The 20,434-nt window shown below is 39.5% G+C and overlaps 1 protein-coding gene across 3 annotated transcripts in view; it reads right to left on the reverse strand.

The window, feature by feature from the left end:
- COP1 (COP1 E3 ubiquitin ligase) overlaps positions 1-19,959 on the reverse strand; it is a 95,714-nt gene extending 75,755 nt beyond the window's left edge. Inside the window, exons 1-5 of one of the 3 annotated variants that reach the window (XM_084865206.1) lie at positions 19,251-19,958; positions 11,901-11,960; positions 9,524-9,621; positions 3,601-3,665; positions 2,458-2,577 (exon numbers count right to left, since the gene is read on the reverse strand). In XM_084865206.1, the coding sequence (XP_084721332.1) occupies positions 2,458-2,577; positions 3,601-3,665; positions 9,524-9,621; positions 11,901-11,960; positions 19,251-19,666 (759 nt within the window). In that variant the 5' untranslated portion in view covers positions 19,667-19,958. Of the gene's footprint in view, positions 1-2,457; positions 2,578-3,588; positions 3,666-9,523; positions 9,622-11,900; positions 11,961-19,250 lie in introns of all 3 variants that reach the window. The other 2 variants (XM_084865205.1, XM_084865207.1) reach the window with 2 other exon arrangements.
- Positions 19,960-20,434: the final 475 nt, after the last annotated feature.

Consider the following 20,434-nt stretch of genomic DNA (forward strand, 5'->3'; position numbering starts at 1 on the left):
TTGGTACTATTTCTTGGGACTCTTCACACTGATTATTTATAACTGGCTCCAGATTATTAATAGCTAGAGAGCCAAGATCACATCTTTATACAAAAAAGAACATGCACAATCAAGACTGTTAATAAAGAATACAGTTCATTTGCAAAGAAAATGTACAAACTATCTTCAAAATAGTAAGTTTAAATACTTCATTTCTGTCTACAACTAGGACATGTAAATAGATTAAGAATGCTATTGATTTGTAGAAAAGGGGGAGAGCATCCTAAGTTTTATGGTAAAAACAACAACAACACTTTTCCTTTGATCCTGGAATATCATTTGACTTTGTAAATTAGGAGTACTATTTATTACTTAGATTTTAAAACAAGGAAAGAGGAAAGAAAAGCAAGAGGAGGAGGAGGTGGGGTAGACAGAAGAGAAGATAAAAAAACAAGGTAAGACTTGACTTTTCAGGTATTAGAGAAAGGATTCTAACCTAAAAATAATGTAAAACTTCGAGTGCTTCTCCTACTTGGCTTAAGTCCCTATCTATAAAATAAGCAGGTAACATTTTACAAATGAAGAGTCATTTTGCCATGTCTTATGTAATTGTTACTATGATTTAGGTGGTAATTTTCTCTATATCAATACATTCTTTTCCTTAAATCTACTGTCAATAAAATGCTAAAGGATATGCACTTCTGGTAGCATATGCACTTTTGGTACCATAGATTAACTACAACCACCTTCAGAACAAGGAATATTTTAAGTGATAATGAAATACAATTCATAATGATAAATGGAACAATTCATCCAGAAGACAAAGCAATCTTAGACATGTATATATTTTTTGGGATACCTGCACCTAATAAGGAGCTTTAAAATACATGAAGCAAAAACCACAGAAAACAATGAAAAATGGACAATCTAAAATATATTTTTAATATATCCTTATCAGTAACTGACAGAACTAGGAGGGGAAAAGATTTGAATAATATTAACAAACTACATAATCAATTTTATAAAAGCATTACAATAAAGAGCAATGCTGTTTTCAAATGCAAGTTATCATTTAACGAAATAGACCATATACCATATACCATATAATGAAAACCACAATATTTCAACAGACCAGCCCTAGCTGGTTTGGCTCAGTGGATGGAGCATTGGCCTAAAGACTGAGGGGTCCTACAATCGATTCTGGTCAAGGGCACATGATCAGGTTTTGGGCTCGATCCCCAGTGTGGAGCATGCCGGAGGCAGCTGAACAATGATTCTCTATCATCATTGATGTTCCAATCTCTCCCTTTCCCTTCCTCTCTGAATCAATAAAAATATATTAAAAAAAATTTTTTTTTTTCAACAGACCAAAAGCATACAAATTTAACTTCTTATAACTAGCTAAAATGTAGTGAGAAATACAGAATGCACACTCCTCCTTAAACAACAAAACAGCAGGCTGGATATGAAACAATGGCTTTCAGACAAAAAACAGAAATGTTACATTTTCCCAGGAGCCAGAGTAGAAAAACCTTGAAATACACAGGCAGCAGGTAGATTTCTCAAAAAAAAAACTTAAGTTGGAACTACAAGTGAACCTATCATCTACCATGTGATAAAAATCTTAGAAAAGACAATCATACCTCTCTCTCTCTCTCTCTCTCTCTCTCTCTCTCTGTCTCTCTGTCTCTCTCTCACACAAACACAGAAGCCCAAAAGACAGATTCTCAACATTCAAGTGCCTAATCTTATTTCCATATAGTCACCAGAGAAGCCATGGTTCCAATCTTTCTAATGTTTGGTTGATAAGCATTTCCTTCTTATGTATATGAGCTACTCACTCCCTTATCTTATTAATAAATATCTGCTTCTTATTTAAACTAGGTCAGCGTGGGGAATTATCTGCTTAAGGGGTGCTTTTGTGATGAATCATATTCAATTCCTAATACATGCAAACTCACATTTTACATTTTTACATGAAATAAATGCAATTTTATTATTTACATTTGATTACATCAGACTGGATATATTCAGTTCCAGTTCCCATCCTTTTAAATACCCTTAATTAAGCAATAGATTACTGTTCTACCAATGGACACCTTTCAGAGGACTTTATGTATATAAAAATAATCTCTATTTTCTCCTTCAAATCTTGTATGTAAAGAGGGGACAATATGCAAAGAAGAAAGACAACCAATTGTTACTTATTAAAATAAAATTGTACTTTCTCATGATCTTTCTTAACACTCAGCTTTTGTTAATACAAACTGGCCGCTTTAAGTTTTATTACAGCATTTTGTTCTTTTATTTGAAAAAGGAGAATCTGTTATTAGTGACACCTTGGAGATGTTTCCTGCTGAATAAAACTGGATGGATTAAGTGACACTACCCTGCTACTTATAAACATTTCTATATCTTTTACAATGCAATAAACAGCACGATTTAAATCAATTTTTTTTAAGTTCAGCTATGACTTACTGCTTCCAGTTGTTTCTTCTTCTGTACTAGTAATTCCAACATGAGGTTGACATTTGCCAAGTCAAGGTTATCTTGGTCAGTTCCCAGTAAATCTTGAAAGATTTGCCACCTGTGGCCATTCTAAAAATGAAGAAAAGAAACACAATAACTTTCTAAGGAGAGTGCTTTAGTATCTAAAACAAATGTTTAACTGCTACTTCCTAATGTTTATTACACAGATAACAAAAATCCTATATAATAAAAGCCTATATATTGGTCACTATGAGGAGCACTGACCACCAGTGGGCAGATGCTCAACACAGGAGCTGCCCAGAGCCGTCAGGCCCCAGGCCAGCCAAGGCGGGTACCAGCAGGGGTCACCTCCCCACACCAATTTTCCCACCTATTGCCCCACAAAGAGAGGCAACCAGCAGGAGGGGCAGGCTAGCAAACAGGCAGGCAAGCAGGTGGCACCAGGCAGCCAAGGCGGGTGCTAAGAGGGGGCCCCACTGATTGCCCTGCTGGCCTAGGGACCCTACCCGTTCACAAATTTCATGCACCAGGCCTCTAGTACACTATAATGTTCCAACCCATTATTTCCCAGCTAGTGGCTTCCCACTGCCTTCTCATAATCATTTAAACACTCTTTTCCCCTTAAACTTATTCAGATAACAGATATGAAAGGCATATTCAAGACAAATGTTGAGTCAGTGTCTCTAAAAGTGTAATTTCCTTTAGAATAAGTACCTGAGTTTTAATTCTTTTTCTAGCAATATTTTCAACTTCGTATTTAGTTGTAAAGTCTTAATTTAAGCTCACCTGCCTCAATAATTTGGGGTTAATCCTCTTATATTGAGACTTTTTCAGCAGTTTTTCCCAAATTATCACACATAGTAGTTTTACCATGCCATATCATCTTTCAACTGTCATATATTGCAAACAAACAATCTAAATGTAATCCCATCAGACCTTCCAAAAGATGATCAGTAAATTCTAAATAATGCAGTTAAAGTTCTTTATTGAACAAAACAATCATAAACAAATTTCCTTTAAGAAACATCAACAATAAATAAAATTTGAATATTTAATATTAAAACAATAAAAACAATGAATTAAAATTTATTAAAAATAGTAATAAGAGTTGAAACATACGGTGCTACTCACTGAGTGGTCCAATTTGAACCTCTTTTCCTCAAACCTTTGCTTCTGTTTGAGAATGAGCTCATTCACTGAAAATAAAAAGAAAACAAGAAACACACATGATTGTGTTAAAGACATCATCTAATTGTTCTGGGGTTTTTTTTGTTTTTTTTGTTTTTTTAAATATATTTTATTGATTTTTTACAGAGAGGAAGGGAGAGGAATAGAGAGCTAGAAACGTCGATGAGAGAGAAACATCAACCAGCTGCCTCCTGTACACCCCCTACTGGGGATGTGCCCGCAACCAATGTACATGCCCTTGACAGGAATCGAACCCGGGACCTTTCAGTCCGCAGACCGACGCTCTACCACTGAGCCAAACCGGTTTCGGCTAATTGTTCTGTTTAGATGAATTGTATTTTAAGTTTAAAAAAGCTCCAAATTAAAAATGATGCTATGCAGGAATTTTGAATTAAAACAGTTTCGTCACAGGCTACTCCTGGTAAAACTATTACTATTATTACTACTACTACTATTACTACAGGAGAAGAATTCTCAGAATATGTACTACCTATTCTTACACATTTCAATAATGACACTGCTGACACTTGGAGACAATTCTTCACTGTGTAAGACTGTACCATGCTCCCCATGGTAACTGGTTGAGTCTATGAGGTGGTACCAAAGAGTTGTATTTTTTCTTTTTGTTTTTTGACTCTTCTATAAATATCCTAGCACACAATGTCAGTTGCCTATCCACAAACCATCCATCTTTTATTTAAATAGCAACAGATTTTTCCCAAGTTTCAGATTACTACATACTTTCAGAGGCTAGACCCTTCCTCAGATCTATGGTATGATTCTTGACTAAATTGAGCAATCAAGTCATTTATACTCTTGCCAGTGACTGACATGGAATTAAGTTTATGACCTAGTTTTGACCAATGAGGGAATGCTGTCTTTCAGAAAGAGAAGTAGAGGAGGAAAACGATTTCTTTCCCTGCCATCATGAACAAATGATATCTGGAACTGCTTAGAACCATCCTGCAGTCTTGAGGGGATCTAGTCTAAAACCAATACATATGCTGGGGATGGAGGAACAAAAAGATGGAAAGATGCCGAAGCCGGTTTGGCTCAGTGGTAGAGCATCGGTCTGCGGACTGAAAGGTCCCGGGTTCGATTCCGGTCAAGGGCATGTACCTTGGTTGCGGGCACATCCCCGGTGGGGGGTGTGCAAGAGGCGGCTGGTCGATGTTTTTCTCTCATCGACGTTTCTGGCTCTCTATCTCTCTCCCTTATCTCCGTTAAAAATCAATAAAATATATTTAAAAAAAGATGGAAAGAACTTGATAATATTATAGAACCACAGGATTAACTAGTTCTAGAAATTCTTTTTATGGGAATCAATGCATTTTCCTTAATGGTTAAGCCACTTTTAATTGGATTGTTCTGTCTTTAACAGCTAGCTAATTTTTAAAAAATGATAAAGGAAAACTAGCACTAGGCTAGGTAGGTACTTTAACTTACAGCCATTATCCCATTGGTTGTTCTTCCCATTTAGAGATGAGGGAATATTAGAGATCATGACACAGTACATGAGAGGGTTGGGAAACAAACCCAATTATCTTAAAATTTCCACTACAACACAATCCAACTACAAATATTTTCTAACAAACAGAAAGGTTTCAAGCCACACTAGATATCCAATCTTCAAAGGCGAGTGAGACTAAAGTTAAGTAACATTCAATCCAAGACTCAAGTAGCTCAGAGTAGGAAGACAAATATATATGATGCAGTAGTTGTAACATAATGTAAAAAAATCAGTGTTATCATTGAAACAGATTTACAAAGAACACAGAGGAAGAGTAATCAAAATTTAAGAAATAGGCTTCCAGTTGAAGGAGACATTAGAATTGAGCCAACACAGAGATTAACTAAATGGGAAAAAATTCAGATAGAGGAGGGGGAGGTAAGGGTCAAAGTCAAAAGACAGCAGAAGATAAAGTGTTGGCTGAAACACAGGGTCACAGTGATTTTGTTAATGATTAACAGGGACTAAGAACTAAGATTGAAAATGTACCTAGATTGGACCCAGATTCTGAAGAGCCTGATATGTATCTCACAAGTAATCATTATAACCAAAGGAAGACAAAAAAGAGAGCTTGAAATAATGTAGTACTGGGAATAAAGAGGAGTATGTAAATAAGAATTTAATGTTTCAGTTATAATTATCCATTGGAATAAAAAATGGGTTAAATACTTGTAATATTTTACATATATCAATATATTACATTGCATTTGACCAAGAAATCTCATATACACTGAAACTGAAGGATAATCTATATTCATAATTATAATTTTATGGATCCTTAAAACACCCATAGTACTAAGAACAAACAATGCATTTCTACTGCTAAATTTTACTTTTTAGCAACTGTCTTTTTAGATGCAGGATAGTGTAGTAAAAGCACAGACACTTGAGCCAGACTGCTTAGGACCAAATCCCAATTCTGCCACTTACTGGCTGAATAACTTTTATACAGTTAAATTCTGCCTTACTTTCTTCACCTGAGGAATGAAGATGATAAATGATAATTTAGTGAGTTAACATAAAGTACTTAGGACAGTATCTAGCAGTAGTAAGGAAGTAAAATGCATTAGCTACTTTTAAAAAAAACAACAACACAGGAATTTTAAACTTTGCATTCATGTTGTTCTTTCCTTTAAAAAGAGGGCCATTCATTAGGAAGATTTAAAAATTAATTTACAATTTTTATCTATAGAAAGAGGAAACTAGAAGAGAGAAAGGGAGGGAAAAAGGAAGGGAGAGGGAGAGGAAGAGGAAGAAAGAGAAAGAAAAAGAGACAGAGAAAGGATGGGGCAGCTAAAGAGAGATCTTGCACAGGAAAGAATAGGGAGACTTAGAGAGCAAATCTTGTAGGAGTGGAGGAGAACAATTGCAGAACTGCAGAAGTAGAATAGTTGGATGGGACACTGCCACCCAACCCCTTCATCCTACAGAGCCTTCCAGGATCAAGAGAGAGAACTCTGAAAGCTGAAGCAATGTAAGTAGATAATTTAAAAGAATTTTTCAATATAGAAAACAACAACAACAAGTAGTATTCTACTTTAGAAAGAGATCTCAATGGTGTCCTGAGTGCATAAGAAATATAATCCCTATTTACTTATTGTGAGGAAACCTAAGAGTCTGACCATCACTATACAAAGGTAAAGGCTGAAGATGTGCAGAAAAACAGAAATAGATATATCAGGACAAAATGTTATTTCCATGGCTGACATAAAAAATCTCATTGGAAGCTTCACTGTAATTAAGGCTTCAAAAATACTTACATTCCAATTACCCAAAATAAAAAATTTCTATCCATAAAAAGCATTTAAAAACTGTTATCATCACCAGAATAATTTCTAGCTTAGAAAATCAGTAACTTTGACTTCAATATTCACTAGTGAACACACACACACTAATATATAGTATACTGTATTTATAATATGAAACTACTTTCCAAAATTTTTACAGTCCTTCCATACTGGTGTATAGCATATTCTCTCTCTCTCCCTCTCTCTCTCTCTCTCTCTCTTCACTTGAAAGTCACTTAACAGAATTTCTAACTTATGGACTTATTGTACTATGCTTAAAAAATTTAGTAAATCTCCAAATTTTCAGAACATTTGATTCCCTTCCATATGTAACCATTTCAAAAGAAGTAGTTTTCCAAAGTCATGCAACTGATAGAAAAGTGATTCTAGAGCCCACACAGCGGCATTAATTCAAGTTCAGGAGCAAAGCTTTCTGCTTTGAAGGATTTTGTTTTCCCTTTTATTTAACTAGCCATTTAAGTCCAGTCTTGCAGAATATCAAACCACTTATATTTCCTCATTTCCTAAGTTCCTTCTCCAAGTTTATCATAAAACTTTATGTTGCAGAATTTGATATTTCAACAGAAAACCTTCACAATATTTCTTCCAAGGTTCCTTTCTGCTGTGCAATCATCTAATAATTTTCCTTAATGAAAAAACAAAACAAAACTGAATGGTAGAGAGAAAAAAAGATTGTAGCCAATGAAATTTTAGAGCAAAGGTAAAAACAAAAGCCATAGCTGAAAAGTTTCAAATTCATGGTTTATTATAAACCAGCATTTGAGCTGAGAAAGTCACTGCAACTGAAGCACTAGCAGTCAGAATCCAACTAATAGAAGAGTAAATATGCAAATTAACCATCACTCCACTGCAAAACACACCCACAAGCCACACCCACCAGCCCATCAGAGCAAGTATGCAAATAAACCCAACCAAAATGGCTACTGGCCACAGAGAGCAGGAGGGAGGCTTGGGTTTCCAGGCAATGGCAGAAACCAAGCTTTTCGCCTGCCTTGCCGGCGTTTCAGTTGGAGAAGGTAAATAAATTCCAAATACCAGGGCCTCTGCTTGGGTCGCCATGGGCATGGCCAGCCTGCAAACCACCACAGGCCCCTCACTCAGACCGACCAAAGCGCCAAGGGAACTTCCACCCTGATCTGGGATACCCTTCAGGGCAAGCCAGCTGGCCCCCACCTGTGCACCAGGCCTCTATCCTATCTAATAAAATAATATGCAAATTGACCATCACTCCAACACACAATAGCTGCCCCCATGTGGACACAAGATGGCCGCCACATGATGGCCAGAGGGGGAGGGCAGTTGCGAGGCACCAGGCCTGCAAGGGAGGGCAGTTGAGAGAGACCAGGCCTGCAAGGAAGGGCAGTTGGAGGGGATCAATCCTGCAGGGGAGGGCAGTTAGGGCTGACCAGATCAGCAGAGGAGGAAAATTGGGGGCAAACAGGCTGGCAGGGGAGCAGTTAGACATCAATCAGGCTGGCATGGGAGTGGTTAGGGGGTGATCAGGCTCGCAGACAGAAGTGGTTAGGGGCAATCAGGAAGGTAGGCAGGTGAGCAGTTGGGAGCCAGCTGTCCTGGATTGTGAGAGGGATGTCCGACGGTCAGTTTAGGTATGATCCCACTGGGGATCAGGTCTAAACGGGCAGTCGGACATCCCTCGAGGGGTCCCAGACTGGAGAGTATGAAGGCTGGGCTGAGAGACACCCCTTCTCCCCCCAACCTGAGCATGAATTTCGTGCACTGGCCAATAGTCTAATATACTAGTATTGTACAAGTAAACATCACATTCTAACTCTGAATATGTTACTCCTTAGAATGAAGAATTAAATTTTTTAACAAACATACCCAGTAATACTCTACTTCATAAATCTAAAAATTAACCTTCATTCCTAAAAACACAATATAAAGATTTCTAACAAATCTCAGGCTATTCAACAAGTAGAATTTTTAGATATTCACAAATATCTTGATAATAATATCTTGTCTCTGACTAGATATTATCAACCATTTACTATTTATCCAAAGGGTTTTTTATTTTGTCTCTCTTCTCCAGCTATCATTGAACTCTCAAAAGCTCTCCATCCATAACTTCCTTCCCTACTTCTTACTTTTCTATTGCCTCCCAGGTTACAGACTCTCTGCACCCATGCAGGAATGCTCATGGCTTTTCTTTCCTTCCCCCCCTCTATCTTAATCCTTTCTTCCATTGTTTTTTACTTCTGCCCCTGAAGCAGATACAGCAGGAATGCACAACACTATATAAAGAGACAAGTGTTCTGGATATCTGGCATTCTCCTTTAGCCTCACATTCTGTCCAGCCATCTATGCAAGAATCTAAGTGTCAATCAAATAAAAAAAATTAAAAATAATATAAGGTATGGCATCTGTCACAACCCAGGTAAGACTGGGGGAAGCATCTGGTGAGTATAAAAGAGAGACCTGCTTAGTCAAAGCTATGTCTTCTGAATAAATTAAATGCTAGCATACACTTTTGGGGGGGGGGGGGGGGAAGTATTTTAAAAATTAAAAAAAAAACATTCCAAAGACTCACCTAAGAAATTAGGATACAGATGGTCAATATTATCCACAACATAGTTACACTTAGGACATCTATTATTATCCTCCAAACTCTGATGAATACACTTGTAGCTATTAGCAGAGAAAAACAATAAAATAGGTTTGATTAAGTCAGTGATAGATTAATAAACTGGTCACGAAAATTAATAATGCCTATTAGTCTTCTATTCCTCATTTTCAACTTAAGCAACCAAACACTTTATCCAATTTATTCCATCTTATATGTGTATCTCATAAAGAAGATACATAGAGCATTTAATAGACGATAGTATACAAAAGTTATTGAAAAATATATTCAAATAATAAATCTACTGAATATAAAATTTAAAAAGATTATTAATTGCAAGTACAATATACCACTCCCAAACAAAATAACAAATAACAGGAGTTAAACATACACAGATTACATACCCATTAAGATGGCTACTATTTTTAAAAAAGGCAAACAACAAGTGTGGAAAAATTGGAACCCTTATGAACTGTTAGTGGGAATATAAAATGGTACTGTAGCTATATATAGAAAAGTACAATAGTATGGCTATTCCTCAAAAAAAATATCATAATATTATCTATGATCCAGCAATTCCACTTCTAGATATATAACCAAAAGAACTAAAAGCAGTGTCTAAAAGAGATATTTATAAACCAATGTTCAAAGTAGCATTATTAACAACAGTTAAGAGATTAAAATAATCCAAGAGTCCACTGACAGACGAAGAGACAAAATATAATATATACATGCAATGGGATATTATTCAGCCTTAAAAAAGAAATTTTGACATATGCTACAATATTAATGAAACTTGAGGACATTATGCTAAGTAAAATAAGCTAGTCACAAAAAAGACAAGTACTAATGACTGTACCTATATGAGGTCTAGAACAGTCAAATTTACAGAAATGCAAAGTTAAATGGCAATTGACAGAGGCTGGGGAAATGGAAAATGAGGAGTTAATAGGTATAGAGTTCCTGTATGTCTGCTTGTAGTTAAATGTTGATCTCAAGTGTATAGTGAGTTAATTGTGTTTTACTTTATCCACTGGCCTATCCAAGGCTCCTCTCTCACTGTGTTTTACTTTGTTATATTTCTTTTATTCCAAATTGAACATTTTTTTCTTTTACACTTTGGCATCTCTGAAAATTGGGTTATGTGTTATAAATAATGGAATTAAAATTGTTTTTCTATTGGTTAATTAGCCATTGGATGTAGTAGCTGTTCTGCAGGAAAAAGTTCTGGATATTGAATGAACAACAATATGCACATATACTTAACATTACTGAACTTAAAGTGGTTAAGATGGTAAATTTTATTATGTGTATTTACCACAACTAAATTTTACAAAATATACACATAATAATAATACTGATAAAATAATGATACTGATAAAGTGTTAAAAAACACAGAAGTTTTTAACTTTCTATACCCTTTTCCAATGTCCTTCTAGCCTGCTTTACTGGGCTTCATACCTACCTCCACAAATGAGTTAAAGATGCTTTGTCCTGATTACCCAGAACCACCACCCCAATTTCTAAAAGAGCAGTTAAAAGCTCTTTAACAATTAATAAACCCAGTTTTAAAATCCACCTGTAATACCTAACTACTTCACAGATATTATGCACCAACCATATGCTTACTGCCTTGAGCCAAAGAACGTATAAAGACTAGTGGCCCAGTGCACAAAATTCATGCACAGGGAGGAAGGGCAGGGGGGTGTCCCTCAGCCTGGCCTGCACCCACTCCAATCTGGAACATCCCTCTCACAATCCAGGACTGCTGGCTCCTAACCACTCACCTGCCTGCCTGCCTAATTGCCCCAAACCACTCCATCTGCCAGCCTGATCAACCCCAACTGCCCCCACTTCTGGCCTGATCATCCATAACTACCCGCCCCTGCCAGACTGATGGCCCCTAACTGCCCCTCCCACCAGCCTGCTGGCCCCACCCCCACGCCAGCCTGCTCGCCCCCAACTGCCCTTCCTGCCAGCCTGCCCCCCCCACAACTGCCCCTCCCAGCCAGCCTGCTCACCCCCAACTGCCCTCCCCCCCACCAGCCTGAGCATTCCCAACTGCTCCTCTCTGCTGGCCTGCTCCCCTCTAACCTCCCCCCTCCCCGCCCCCTCCGCCCTGCTTGCCCCCAACTGCCCTCCCTGCTAGCCCGATCACCCCTAACCTCCTCTGCATCAGCCCCACCACCATGGCTTTACCCTTTTATTAGTATAGATATATCAAAAAAAAATGATTATAAGATAATGAAACTTACTTTTAAAAAAACAAAACCTCTCACTATCTACATTTACACACAGATTTAAGAATGCCAAAAGGCAATTTTGCTAAGTAAAATCATCTTACCAAAAACTGTGGCCACATTTCGTCATGTATGCTTCCTCGATCATATCAAAGCAGATAGGGCTAAAAAGAAAATAGAAAATAATTGATACTTTTAAAGTAGAGTGATTTCAAATTAGAAAAGGCAAGCGACAATACAACAAAATCCTATTTCCATATACCATACAACTAAGTCTCCAAACATCTTATCAATGAGAGATGAAATTTCTCTTGAGCTGAATAAACTTCAGGGGATTGCAGGTCAAATGACAATTTGTTCAACATAACACAAGCTCTAAAATAAATTAAATAAGTATATTAAAATGGCCCCAATACTTTAACTCACATATAATTTTTAAAAGTGCAATGCAATCAAAAGAGTCCTTAAGAAGGTTGTATCATTTTCTTTGGTCATCCGTACTCAAAAACATCTACCCAGATCTACTAATCCAAATGTGCTTTTAGTTCCCTTCTCAAAAAAAAAAACACCTAATTTCCTGAATGATAAATTTACAATTCCAATTTCAATAACTTCTATTCCAGATAATGAAGATGGTAATGATAGTTAATACTCAAAAGAGCAAAAACTATATTCATTAAAACAATGACATATATTAACCCACGTAATACTTTCAGCAGCAGTGTTGGTAGGTACCAGATATACATTCTTACTACATACACTTAGAAAACTGAGGCAGGGGGGTAAATGAAACAATTGCTTTCAGGCATTAAACACTACGCAGCACAGTATTGATATTTTTTATGGAAGATGAATAAATAAGGAGCACTATCATAGACCCAGTTTTCTGTTTTCACAGAAGATTCACAGGCCCAAGGAAAGAGAACACAAGCATAGAACAAGTATCTTGCTGAGTCAAGAAAAGGATTCTTTGAGTCTAAGAAAGACAAAAGGGAAAGAATTTACAGGACAGGACAGACACCAGAGAAAGGAGCTACAAGGAGAAAGAATTCTACAACTCTATACAGGGTTCTCATCAAGTCCATTGCTGAATATTATTCATACATGTCTAGAGTAAAACTCTACAACATAAGTTAAAAAAATAACCACATAACTCTGGCCAGTGTGGCTCAATTGGCTGAGCATCATCCCATGCACTGAGAAGACACAGGTTCGATTCCCGATTCCTAGCAGGGAGCAAGCAGGAGGCAGACAATCAATGTTTCTTTCTCTCTTCATCTCCCTCTCTCTCTCTAAAATGAATAAATACATTAAAAAACACATTTATGCACATAAATACATACATACCTATGTATATACCGTTTCCCCGAAAATAAGACAGTGTCTTATATTAATTTTTGCTCCCAAAGATGCGCTAGGTCTTATTTTCAAGGGATGTCTTATTTTTCCATGCGCTAGGTCTTATTTTCGGAGGATGTCTTATTTTCGGGGAAACACAGTACATTTATCCTAGTTTAATGTGAATCTCAAAAATATTATTATGCCAAATTAAAGAAGCAGAAACAAAAAGCAATGTACTGAATGACTAGATTATTTGGGCCTAGGATCATGTGTTCCAATTCTGAATTTGGGAACAAAGGGCCTCACCCCAAAGTACACAGACTAGGAAGAGAGAAGGATGGATTCCCAAAGATAAAATCAGAACTATGATAAACAGAAATCAGACCATCTTTTACAATCCACCTTTCACTCTACATAGAAATAGAGTCAAAAATCAGTTCATTAAATATAATCTTGAAAAATGAAAGGACAATTAGCTTATATATGAGAATATGTACAGAAAACATGTTACTCAATAAAAATATTGAGATAGTAGGGACTATTTAAATAGAACTTGACACATACATATATGAAGAAAGAAAGAGGGCAAAGAACAAGCAAGGTAAAAGGCAAAGATGGGGAAACAACACATGTTAAAAACAAGTCAAGAATAATTTTAATTTGTATAATACAAATTTTAACAGGAAAAAGAAGCATGACTATCGCAGCCTTTCTCTCAAGCTAGATAAGCTTTGAGGATAAAGGATTGCAGGGTAAACTTATTTAAAATAGGAAGAAATAGCTTGGCTAGAGTGGCTCATATGTATGCAAGGAGAAAAAATGAGCAACAAGGTTTAAGGTTATACTTATTTTAACAATTCTTAGAAGGAATATGGTCACCTAAGAAATCTTGATTGGTTCATTATTAAGATAGGTTTGTAAAGGGAAAAGGTAATCTCTAATAAGCACATTCTTTGGTAATAAACTACTACTGTACAAGTACCTCCCTCTCAATTTACAGACCAGAATTCAAGTTAAGAGTAGTCTTTTATATCCTGCTTCATGATCACCTCATTTTCTCTGCCATTTGATGCACCTAAATCTTATGTTGACACTGATGCTGATAAAAGAACCTTAATGAACTGCTATGACTTGACATCATCTTCTGTAGAGTATCTTTCATGATCATTGTAATCCAACCAGCACATGTATTATAAAGCAAAAGAAATCAAGGTTTTTTTGTTTGTATGTTTGTTTTTAATAAACAAAATAAACTGACGAATAAATAGGACCAGAGACATGGAAGCATGGAACAGACTGATCTCTGAGGAAAGGGGGAGTGCAGGAAGAGATTGATCTCTGAGGAAAGGGGGAGTGCAGGAAGAGATTAACCAAAAAATTTATATACTTATATGCACAACCCATGGACACAGACAATAGTGCAGTGATGGCCTAGGGTGGGGCAGGAGCTGGGTGGAGGGAGCAAAGAAGGTGGGAAGTGGGGGACATTTGGAATACCCTCAACAATAAAATAATTTTTTGTTTTGTTTTTAATAATTGTACTGATCTTAGAGATAGGAGGGAGTGAGAGGGGAAGAAAGGAAGAGGGGGAAAGAGAGAGAAACACTGATGTGAGAGAGAAACCTTGACAGGCTGCTTCCCACACAATCCCCTACCTGGGAACAAACCCACAACCTGAGCATGTGCCCCAACCCGGAACCTTTTGGTATATGGGACCATGCTCCAACCAAATGGGCCACACTGCCAGGGCCAAGTTTTGTCTTGCAGATACAAAGAAGTGCTTGACTGATGTTGCTATAACAACAACGTAATGAATTCTAGCTTATATCAGTAGTTGAATATGCTTTAACATCTCTTAAAAACACTTTGTAATTGTTGGGAAAACAGTAGCAAGTGTGGTCACAGGTTTCATCTTTAGTGCTAAGTGTGATTTATAGATAATGGCTGCCTAGTATGTAATGCAGTGAGATAATATCTGAATTCAGAACCATTTAATATCTAAGTGAAGTAATAATGCCAGGATATGACACAATTAGGTGATTAAAAAGTCTTTCTTTAGGATAGTCTAATATTAATAGTTTGACGTGAGAGGCAATGACATATTTAATAAATGGCAGATCTATTGAATGTAGATCCTACCTACTTATCAGACAGACAGATGATTAGAATTAACCATCCCACAAGGGGCTATCTACTTGAAAACATTTATTTCTGCTGTAACTTAGAGAATAACTGGGCCTTAGAGAGGTAGAAAAGAGCATTTCAGATAGTTGAAAAGCTAATGCAGAGGCAGTAGTAATGTGAAAGAATAAAAGAAGTCATCTTTCAAATAACTTCAATTAAATGGATCATGTAAGAAAAATCTGAAAAATTGAAGTAACAAAGACTTCCTTGAATGTCAACAATTTTTCCAACTTCAAGCTAAAAACTACAAATTCTTTCTAAAATCAGTTAGAATGACCTACAATTTGATAATATATACTCTTGATCCTTTGTGTGAAAACTATAAATCCCTAAAATGTTCAATTGTGCAATTAAAAATAAACTTTAAAAAAAAAACGTAAGTCAAGAGAGGCCAATATGAATTACTGAAAATTAGGCATTTGACTTTAAATTAATTATTCTCAAGAAGATGACGACATGTCATTATCACCAGTGGAGCTTTTGCAAACTAGATTGCCCACTCCAGCCTCCAATTCTGGTAAATCCTCTCAGGAGGCAAGGGGAGGAAGGAGTTAGGGGTTAAAAACATTTATCTCATGTGATTATAGAACAGTTGTTTCCCTCCAACCTACCACATTTAAAAACCACTAGGCTAAACACATGTACTCAAACCTAAGATATGTAGTCTAATTCCATACAAAGAAAGCACGAGGTTGAAAATTAGGAGATCTGAGTTCTGATTTTGTCCCTTAGTCATCCAATTAGAAACATTACTTAAATTCTTTGTACCTCAATTGAAATATAATTATACTAGAGGCCCAGTGCACAAAATTCGTGCCTGGAGGTAGGGGGTGTCTCTCAGCCCTGCCTACACAGTCTCCAATCCGGGACCTCTTGGGGGATGTCTGACTACCGGTTTAGGCCCGATCCTAAACTGGAAGTCAGATGTCCCTCTTGCAATCCAGGACCATTGGCTCCTAACCATTCACCTGCCTGCCTGCCTAATGCCCCCAATAGCCCTCCCTGCCGGCCTGATCACCCCCCAAATGCCCTCCCTTGCCAACCTGGTAGCCCCCAACTGCCCTCTCCTGCCAGCCTAATTACCCATAACTCCCTGCCAGCCTGATCTTGCCCCTAACTGCTCTCCCCTGCCATCCTGATCACCTCTAAATGCCTCTGCCTTGGCCCCCACCACCATGGCTTTGTCCGGAAGATGGTCCGTCAACCGGTCTAATTAGCATATTATCCTTTTATTAGTACAGATAGATTACATAGGATAGGATTGCTAAAATGGGGGGAGAAAACCTTTTTCAGCAAGAGGAGCTGCTCTTGGCAGACAAAAATACATAACCCTTATATTTGGACTGATAGCCAGCCATATGAACTATACTGCCAAACCAGTTATTAAAAAATCAAATACTTTCTTACACCTTACACCAAACAGCTGTTGGTGTAAGGTGTAAGAAAAACCCCTCCTCAGTCCTAACGGTTTGGCTCAGTGGATAGAGCGTCAGCCTGCGGACTCAAGGGTCCCAGGTTCAATTCCAGTCAAGGGCATGTGCCTTGGTTGCAGGCACATCCTCAGTAGGGGTGTGAAGGAGGCAGCTGACTGATGTTTCTCTCTCATCAATCTTTCTAACTCTCTCTCCCTCAATCTTTCTAACCCTTCCTCTCTGTAAAAAATCAATAAAATATATATATATATTTTTAAAAACCCTGGCTGGCTTGGCTCAGTGGCTAGTGGTGTGCAAGAGGCATCCAATCAATGTTTCTTTATCATCAATGTTTTTATCTCTCTCTTCCCTCTCTTCCTCTATCTGCAAAATCAAAAACATAAATAAATAAATTCTTCAATCAATCAATAAGACAACTGAACCCTGCAAACCCTCACTTTGTTTCATTAGCTTTTACTTTTTCATATGATGCTCTCTACTGAGTGTAGGCACAAACCTCTTAGTCCCAATAATAAGCAACTTCAGTTATTTATAAGTGACAATCACATTTATAGCCCAATTTCAATTAAAAATGAATTAATTCTGAATCCAGACGTATTTAAGACAAAAGTAAAAATAAACAGACATTATTAACTGCAAAAATTAGACATTATAAGACTAAATAACTTCCTATTATATTTATTATAACTGGCCCTTGAATAACACAGAGGCTAAAGGCATTGACCCCACAATTGAAAATACACTTATAACTTCTGACTCTACAGTTGGTCCTTCGAATGGTGGATTCAACCAATTGGGGGATGGAAAACATTATTTTCTATCTGAGATTAAGTATGAAAATACTATTTTTGTTCAGTGTTGGTTGAATTCATAAATGCAAAACCATGGATACAAGGGCCAACTGTATTTATTTTTAAAAATCCAGGTATGGCCGAAACCGGTTTGTTTCAATGGATAGAGCCTCGGCTTGGGGACTGAAGGGGACGGTCAAAGGCATGTACCTTGGTTGCGGGCATATCCCCAGTAGGGGGTGTGCAAGAGGCAGCTGATCGATGACTCTCTCATCGATGTTTCTAACTCTCTCTCTCTCTCCCTTCCTCTCTGTACAAAATCAATAAAATATATTAAAAATCCAGGTATGGCCCTAACTGGTTTGGCTCAGTTGATAGAGTGTTGGCCTGCCAGTCCCGGGTTCGATTCTGGTCAAAAGCATGTACCTTGGTTGCGGGCATATGCCCAGTAGGGAGTGTGCAGGAGGCGGCTGATTGATGTTTCTCTCTCATTGATGTTTCTAACTCTCTATCCCTCTTCCTTCTTCTCTGTAAGAAATCAATAAAATATATTTTTAAAAATCCAGGTATAAATGGACTAGGCACTTCAAACCCCTGTGATTCAATGGTCAACTGTAATGACACCAATCCAGATCATTTTAGACCCTGAAGTGAATCAACTTCCCCTATGGGAGTGCAAGCCAACTTCCTATATCACTAATATTCTAAGTCTATATACAATTTTCTCCAGAGAACAAGCACAAAATCCTACCAGTTCTCACTCAGCTAAATGCAATTCCTTCTTCACAATTCTACCATTTAGACTGCATTTCAGATACAAATCCAATTCAAATCCCAAAACACTCTCAACAATACAATCAACTAAATCTTTCACTTATTACAGCTAACTTTACCCTCTATGCCAAATATCACAACTAAACACGATGGTGTTTCATTCATGATGCAAACTATGATGACAAAATGTCTAATACTTAGTGTTGTTCTCTCAAAGCAGAAGTTCCAGTTCGCTCTAATGCATTACTCCAGTTACATCTGATACATGAATGAGATTTAGTAAATGTGGTTCCCCTCTTGCAAGACATTCAGTTGAGAGGTGAATTTTTTTTTTTGAAACAGACTTTCTTGATGACAGCAGCCTCTACAGCAGATTTAAAGGGGCCCGCCCTTGGAAATAGAATGGATATTTACATGAAATACTACTATCCTTAAAACATCCATACCTATGCTTAGAGCACCATCTCAATAAGCAAACTTATTGAGACCAGTCTCAATAAGCAAACTCTGGCCAACAGTTCCAACCCTCGAGCAACCCAGGAAGCTTAACCCTCTTCCATTACAAATTTAATCCACTTCGACAAGCAATCGGACTGATAGGATGCCTCATTCACCAGGCAGCCAGAAAACTCAAGGCCCACCTCCCTGCCCAGCTTTCTTCTTTTATGCACATCCATTTATTTGACTGCCCACCTCCCAACCCCTCCCGTTATTTCTTATTCCAAAAACTCCCTTCATTCCCTCTCCCCCCCGCCCCCCCGCACTTACCTCGTTAGCACAGCAACCTGCTCGGGACCCCAAAATCCCCCCATCTTAACCCCAACTACCAGCTCGAATCCCTCTGCAGCACCGTACAGCCGCCTCACCCGGACCCACCAGCCCGAACAGCAGCTCAGACTTGAGCGACAAGGGGGCCGCTCTTCACACCCACCAGACAAAGTCGTTGCTTTTGTCCTCGTAGGAGTTGATGAGCCCGTTGCAGAGGGGGGCGAGCAGAGGTCGCTTTCTGCTGCCGCTGCCCAGGCCAGAGCTGCCCCCTCCTCCGCCGGCGCTGGGCCGGGCCGCGCAGCTGAGCCGGGACAGGCCCGCGGACACCACCCCGCCGCCGCCGCCGCCGCTGCCGGACACGGCGGCCGCCACCAGCACAGGCCGCCCCGGGCCCCCGAGGCCGCCGGAGCCCGTGGCCTGGGCTGCCCCTCCGGACCCCAGCGCCGCCGCCGATCCCGCCACGGAAGGGGGCGACGGGGAAGAGGATAAGGACGAGGAGGCGGAAGTCACCGAAGAGGCCGCCGAGGAGCCGGGGCTGGTCCCGGCGGAGCCCGACCCGGCCTGGCGGCTCCCGGACATCGTGACTCCCTCCCCTCCGGCCGGGCTCTCGGAGGAGAGGGACCGCGACCCGCCGCCGCCCCTACCCTACGCCTCAGTGCATCCTGAGGATGCGCTCCGCGCCGGGAGGTGGGGCCGGGGAACAATAAAGTTGATTTTTTTTTTTTTTTTTTTTTTTTAAGGCGACCACACAACAGCGTCCAACGGGAGGGGGCGGAGGAAACGAATCACGCAGAGTGAAAACCACTACCGCCCTCCAGGCCGCCGCCGCCGCCTCCGCCGCAGCCAACCGGGGCGCGCCGAGGGCCGGCCGTGCGCGTGCGCGAGCGGCGGAAGGGGCGGGAGCGGCGGGGGAATACGACTTCAGACGCCGACCCGTGGGTGATCAGAGACGCACGGCTCGCCTCCGGTGACGGCGGTGGCCTAGTAACGACAGCAGCTGTTTACGGGAGCTGTTTTCTTTCGTGACGTACCGGAGGGCAGGCCTTCTTAATGGATGACAAGGCAGAGGATGGCGGAATGAATAGTCAGGGTGACGGACTAACGGGGGGGAGAAGGGGGAGAGAACTCGCCCCAAAAGCGACTGCGCACGCGCGCCCTAAGTTACCCAGTGGCCCCTAGCGGCGCCGGCGCGCAGTCGCCTAACCACGCATGCGTGCGGGAGAGCCGCATTCCTGAATGGCGAGAGGGAGCGGTGGCCCTCGCCCGGCGGCCTAACGCAATGGCGAAGGCACGACAGGTGCCTCCGAGTAGGGAATTGCAGGCCCTGTAGACAGGGACACACAGAAA

The sequence above is a fragment of the Pipistrellus hanaki genome (assembly GCF_964339955.1).
Source record: "Pipistrellus hanaki genome assembly, chromosome: 18".
Taxonomy (NCBI): domain Eukaryota; kingdom Metazoa; phylum Chordata; class Mammalia; order Chiroptera; family Vespertilionidae; genus Pipistrellus; species Pipistrellus hanaki.